Source organism: Talpa occidentalis, unplaced genomic scaffold, assembly GCF_014898055.3.
Source record: "Talpa occidentalis isolate TD23 unplaced genomic scaffold, MPIMG_talOcc4v2.1 talOcc4.12, whole genome shotgun sequence".
Classification (NCBI taxonomy): Eukaryota; Metazoa; Chordata; class Mammalia; order Eulipotyphla; family Talpidae; genus Talpa; species Talpa occidentalis.
The window spans coordinates 17300373-17306706 of record NW_023601212.1 but is presented as its reverse complement, the minus strand read 5'-3'; the positions used below and the strand labels follow the sequence as shown (position 1 = coordinate 17306706).

The following is a 6334-nucleotide window of genomic DNA, read 5'->3' as shown; positions in this document are numbered from 1 at the left end:
AGCAACCAGGAGCACCCATACACCTAGATGCCTGCCTGTTCTTGCTGCTGGAACCATTACAGAAGTGCTCAGGGTAAATCAAACGCTGCCAGCCAGGCCTGAGAAAAAAACTGATGTCTATATTTTTTTCCTTTCTGAATTTCAACCCCCAAAATATTCCAGCAAAAAAAGAGGGGGAGGTGGGGCTGGGTCTCCTTCAATGGACATTTGCTTCCAGAGACAATGGACTTGCCCCACACCAGGCTGCCCCCAGCCCCCGTGCCCCCTGCTCAGCCCACAGTGGGGAGACAGCAGAGGTGGGGGGTAGCTGGGTGGAGTGGGGGGGAATGGCACTCTGGGATAAGAAGTTGGGCTGAGGGGTGGGGGAAGCTGTCCAAGAGCAGTCACCTTTGCTCAGTGACGGGGCTGGAGGCTTGGCTGGGCTGAAGGAACTGTGCAGTGTGGGTGAGCGGGCAGGGAGGCGGCAATGGTTGAGGCCAGGGAGCTGGGGAGTGCTGTGGCTCGGGCAGGGCCCCCTCTAACTGATGATCTGCCGAGGTCGTCCGTAGCCTGTCATGCCGGCCTGGGAGGCCCCTCTATTGCTGCCCATCTGTAGGCCAATAACGTGCTTCCCCTCCTGCAGTTGGCTCTCTGTGAATTCCCTCTTATGCTCCTGGGCTTTCCTAGAAGAGGAGAACCAGGATAAAGACCATGTTTTCCAGTGATTTCTTCTATTACTTCCCGGCCCCACCCCATTCCCTTCTTGTCTCACGTCTCTTACTTCCTTCACCTAGCTTGCCCCGCAGGCGAGGGAGGCTGGTTGAGCACAGGCAGGTAGAAAGGGAAGCATCAAGAAGTATTAGAAACCCATCTTCCCCACCCATCCTGGACCTTCTCTTCCTACTTTCTGGGCTCTCTGCTTCCCCAAATTATGGGCCCTCGCTGGTTAGACCAGGCCACCTCCCTCAGGCAGACACCCAAGCTTAAGGTTCAGGGGCTCCCTGGTGGCCACGTACTTCATAAACCAGTTGGGATCTCCACGGTAGTGCCCATCATTCTTGGTCACTGCCAGGCTGCCCAGAGCCATCAGGGTCCTCTGCACTGCAGCCATATCTTTGCCTATGAGAAGAAAGAGAGAAAAGGGGAGCGAACCTCAGGACTCTAACAGGAGGCCAAGGCAGGACCTGCCCTCACCTCCCAGAAAAATGGCCAACCCAGGGGGGCAAAGCTTGTTCCAGATTTCACAGAGGCTTCAGTGGATGCTACAGTATGCCCTTGAGAGTGGGTATGACATTCCCTCGGCAGAGCCCATTCCTGCTATACCTCAGCCTCCCGTCCTCCACCTGCTTCCTCCACCCCTTTCCTCTATACCTTCAAAGAGGTCAACTGTCTGGAACATGTCAGTCTTGGTGACCCCATAGTCCTCAGCTGCCTTCAGGAACTGAGCCACCTGCTCCATCTGCTTGAAGACCATGGAGGGTGGGTTCTCAGGCACCTTCACCGGCTTGGAACCGTCAGGATACAGGCTGTTCACCAACTTGCTCAGAATCTGCCGGACACAGAACACAGCTTGGCACTTGCCCACAGTACCCGCTGCAGCTCTGCAGCGACTCAAGCAGATTGGCACAGCCCCTGGCCCTCCCCAGGGTACCACTCACCACGCCATTCTTCAGCCAGACCTGGAAGCCCAGGCGCCCACGGTCTGGACGACCCACATCTGGGCCACACTGCACTATGATCCACTCCACCAGCCGCTCCTCCAGCTCCTCGTCATACTTCTTCTCAATTTTGGATTGCACTTCGCGGCTCATGCCATAGGAAGGACCTTTGTTGGCCATGTCGGGGGAGAGCTAAAGCAGCACAGGCCAGAAGGAACAGGGTCAGAGGATCAGAGAACCGCTGTCTCACCAGCTGGTCTCGCTGTCCAGGGGCACCTGACATTCCAAACTGTATCCCCCTCTGCCTCCACTGCTGGGTTCCTCTGAAAATCTGCCCCCCACCCGCCTCCACCCCAGAATCCTGGAATGGGAGGGGTCTTGTGGAGGACAGCAACCAGGAGCACCCATACACCTAGATGCCTGCCTGTTCTTGCTGCTGGAACCATTACAGAAGTGCTCAGGGTAAATCAAACGCTGCCAGCCAGTCCTGAGAAAAAAATTGATGTCTATATTTTTTTCCTTTCTGAATTTCAACCCCCAAAATATTCCAGCAAAAAAAGAGGGGGAGGTGGGGCTGGGTCTCCTTCAATGGCACTGCCCCCTGGGCCAGTCTCATCCCCTTAGTCCAAGGAGTGAGCCTCTCTGTACTTGGAGACCAGATCTTTGACAGCCTAGGGCAGATGTCGGCAAACGCATTTTGTACATGATGAGACAGTAAGTATTTTGGACTTTGCAGGCCATGTTGTCCTTGCTGTAGTAGCAGGAAAGCAGCCTTAGATGATACATCAACAAAATGAGTGTGGCTTTGTGCCAATAAAGGTTTATTTACAAAACAAGCAACAAGCTGCATTTAGTGCTGGGCCAGTTCAACAATCCCTGGTCTAGAGCATTTTTTCCTTTGCCAAGATTGTCCACTGAGGCACTGGAACGACCTTCCAGAAGAGGCCACATTATCCTCCAAAATAAAGCTAGCAGGTGTCTTTGTCCTGGGAGGTGTGGGGTGGTTTCCCAGTTGTGCCTCAAGTTACAGAATTACTTCCCACTTTGCCTTCTCCCCCAACAATTTTATCCTCTCACCCAGAAACTAGAACTCCAAAACACTAGTTCTTTGCCAAGTCAACTCAGCCTCTGGCCTGCAGCTAAAGAAGCTTAAATGTACCCACGCTGACAAGTTCTAGGAAGCCCCCAAGAGTTTTCATTCCAGTAGCTGTATTTCCTCAGGGGAGCCATATGAGAGAGAGCAAACTGGTAACCCCTGGACTTTCCCTCATGCCCTCAGGCTTTCCCCGCTGTAGTTGCTTGAGTAACGAAGAAGCCAGAGTCCTCCAGGGACAGCCCAGAGCCAAGAATCTGCCAGCTAGGGCATGGGAAGCCCCGCCCAGTCCAGACCAGCAGCCTGGAGCTGGCAGTACTATGAGAACCTGCTAATGAGGATGAGGGCCAGAAGTGAATGTGGCTGGTCAAGAGAACTGACCTGGTCACTAGGGACACTCCAGGGTGGTAGACCTTCTGCCCAGAGTTCTACCCTGAAGAGCCCTTGGAAATAGGTATCAAATGAGGTCAAACTCATCCCCTGGCCTTAGAGAGGTCAGAGGTGTGGAGGGAGAGAATGGTCTGGAGAGGGAGGTAGTTGGCATGTTCCCCCAACTCCCTGTCTGGTCAGAGCTGAGGGCCTCTCCCCCTCTGCCCTCGGAGGGAAGCAGGTTCCCATGGCATCACAGGGTCCCAGGTCAGTCACCCAGCTCCACTTGCCTTGCCCTTCCTTTCCCCATGCTGACTTTTTTTGAGCCAAGTCCCCATCCGCATGGTGAGGACAATGTTCTCCACCTCAGAGTCTGTGAACATTCCATGAGACAATGCTTGTGACGTCCTAGCAAACTGAGGCTCCCCTTAGCTGAGCTCCTCAAAATGGCAGTCCTTTGCCCCCCCAGCACAGTCACCTGGGAGCCCCAAGTGTGAGTGAAAAACACTAAGTGATATTCCACACCAGCCTCCACCCCTTTGCAACATCATTCCCTGAGGGGAACACAAGGTTTGAGAAAAAGAACACTAGATGGACTCGTCGAAATTCCAGCCACGGGGCAACTCTCTTCTCTGAGTTGTTCTCCTTATTTGTGTATTTGTGACTTGAGGCCTGGCTACTTCCGGGGAGCAGGTTCTCTCAGCACCAACACCCCCTCCCAGTCAGGGATGCCAGTGAACCCAGAGTGCTCTGCTCTGTTCACTACAGACAGAGGGAGAGAGCCAAGTACCTCCCTTCCCCACCCACTTTGTACCTCACCCCACTTCTCCATCACCCAAGGACTCTTAGATAGAGACTGCACCATAGCCTGCAAGTCAACTCGGGCCAGGGGATTGCAGCCCACCCTCATCTTGGCCACCACACCCATGAAGCAGGCAGCACACCGTCCTGGGGGCCCACCACACCACCTTCCATCCCCACCCTCCTCGTCGCCCCCAGCCCACACCTGCCCCAATCATGAGAGTTTCGGAAACACAAAGGAACGGGGTGGAAACGTGCCCCTCACACACCCAGTTCTCCGTCTTGGGAGATTCATCAGGGTATCTGTGACAGGGCAAGAAAATTCTGCAGCCCCTCGATCTGGAAACGATATTTGGATTTGGGTCAGAACAAGAAGGAAGGGGGATGAAATGCACCTCATTCCACCCTCGCCCTTCCCTCGCATGGAAATGGTCTGAAAGTGAAGCGTCCCAAGAAGTCCCACAAACTCCTCTGAGAAAGACCTCTGCAGTGCCATGTAGGAGCTCTGGGAAGAGGAGACAGGGCAGAGAGGACTGGTGGGCGGCCCAGGGGGCCTTTCTAGACCAGGCTCCAGGACAGGGTGGACATGCCAGCCCGAGATCTGCTTTGGCCCTGCCAGCCTCCCCTCTAGTCACTGAGGCTTGGCAGTGGAGAAAAACAAAGGGGGGGGGGTTCCTTCCAGCAACAAATGCAGAACCAGCAGTGTCCCCAGGACTGCTTACCCGTCTTCAAAACAAAACACACAAAATAGAGCCAGCACAGGTGGATCTTTGAGGTGGCAGGGGCGGGGCGGGGGGGGGGGTCATCCGAATCCCGAGGAGAGAAGCCCTCCTCACTGCTGCCCTCTGAATAGAGCCACTAAGGGGAACCTTTGGAAAGGGCCCAGGGCAGCAGGTCTGCTCACTCCTGAGCCATCACTCCAAAGCTCCTCCTGGCAGTGCCCACCTGCCACTTCTAGGGGGTGAGTGCCCACTCTCAGACTGTTAGGGTTGTGCCCCAAAATGTGACTGCTCAGGCCTGAGGACACTGCTCTCCTGCTTTAGTGGATTCATGGCCCTCCTCGCCTCCTTGAAGCCCTCCTAGGTGGGCAGCAGGCAACAAAGCCTCTGGTCTAGCCCAACAACACACCCCATGGGTGTGGCTGGCTGAAATTTGGGAGCCTCCCTCTCATCCCAGTCCCTAGGTTTCCACTGTTAATCCCACAGCACCAGCCAAGTCGTCTGGCCATTTCAAGGAGCTCAGGGCGACTCGGTTTGAGACAAGTAGGACTCCAGCAAGCCCATCCCACCCACGACGCTGGGACCAAGTCTCCATCTGGAGATTAGGAATGCTCGCTGATGGAGAGGGTGGGCACCCCCAGCCAGAGAGCTGGGGACCAGGACCTCCTGAGAGGCCTGCCTGCAGTAGAGCCCCCTGCCCAGCTTCTCTCCACCCCTGGGACGGATGCACTTACAGGGCTTCCTCGAGGGCGCGCTGGAAGGAGTGAGCTCTGTGTCTGGAAGGGGCAGACAGGATGGGGTGCAGGCGGGGTGAGGGGTTTAAAGGGCTGCCGCTGTGGTGATGTCACCCTCCCCCGCTGGCTCACCCCTCAGACCCCTCCCTGCTGGAGGAAACCGGCTCCGTTCTCCACCCCCAGGCCCCCTAGTGACTCCACACAGGCTCCATATTTGGGGAAAGACACCAAGTTGGAGCAGTCTGCCCAGGGCTGCCCGAGACATTCTCCGCGTGCTTTGGAGATGGAGCGGGCGGGGGCGGGGCTGCGCTGGCGGCGGGGAACCGGCGGGAAAAGCCTTTTATGGACAGGACCCTGAAGGCTTTCCCTGCTGTCTGGACTTAGGCCGCTCCTTCTTCCCTGTTTCCCTGCCCCTGAGCTTGAGGGGTGGGGGACATTCAGGAGGATCTGGCCAAAGAGGAAAGGACTGGGGCGATGCATCTCCGCGCTTAGGGGTGGACAAAGCAAACACCCTCTCCTTCTGGGATTTTCGCTCTAGAAGGCGGAAACTAACCTTTTCTGAGGCCCTACTACATGCCAGGCACTTTCTGAATGTTCTTTATGTGCGCAGCTACGCTCTGAGACCATAATTACCTCATTGTTCAGATGAGGAAACTGAGGTTTAGAATGCAGCCTTGGGTAAGAACCCAAGGCTACCCCACAAGTCACAAGTGACAGCCTGGCATCCCTTCAGACCCTGCGTGGGAGCTGAGGGGCTGCTGACCCACTCTTCTGTGGCACCACTCACCTGCTCAGGTTGAGAACTTTCATTTGTTGGGGGGAGGGGAAGCATACTTCCTTTCATGCTTTAGTTGGGGGTGGGTGGGATTTGACGATTCAGCAGCAGCTCACTCAACCCTGACCCCCGCCCACAGGGTATCTAAGGCCTGGCAGGAGACTCAGAGGCTGCTAGTAGTCATCTCTTTAGGAACAGTCTCTACC

At 55.7% G+C, this 6334-nt stretch overlaps 1 protein-coding gene across 1 annotated transcript; it reads right to left on the bottom strand.

Moving 5' to 3' along the window:
• Nucleotides 1-85: 85 nt before the first annotated feature.
• Nucleotides 86-5457, bottom strand: TAGLN (transgelin). Its single transcript, XM_037505338.1, has 5 exons — nt 5354-5457; nt 1638-1829; nt 1351-1528; nt 996-1098; nt 86-662 (listed from the first exon to the last, which is right to left on the bottom strand). The coding sequence occupies exons 2-5, from the start codon at nt 1815-1817 to the stop codon at nt 518-520; spliced, it is 606 nt and encodes a 201-aa protein (XP_037361235.1). The 5' UTR covers nt 1818-1829; nt 5354-5457; the 3' UTR covers nt 86-517.
• Nucleotides 5458-6334: the final 877 nt, after the last annotated feature.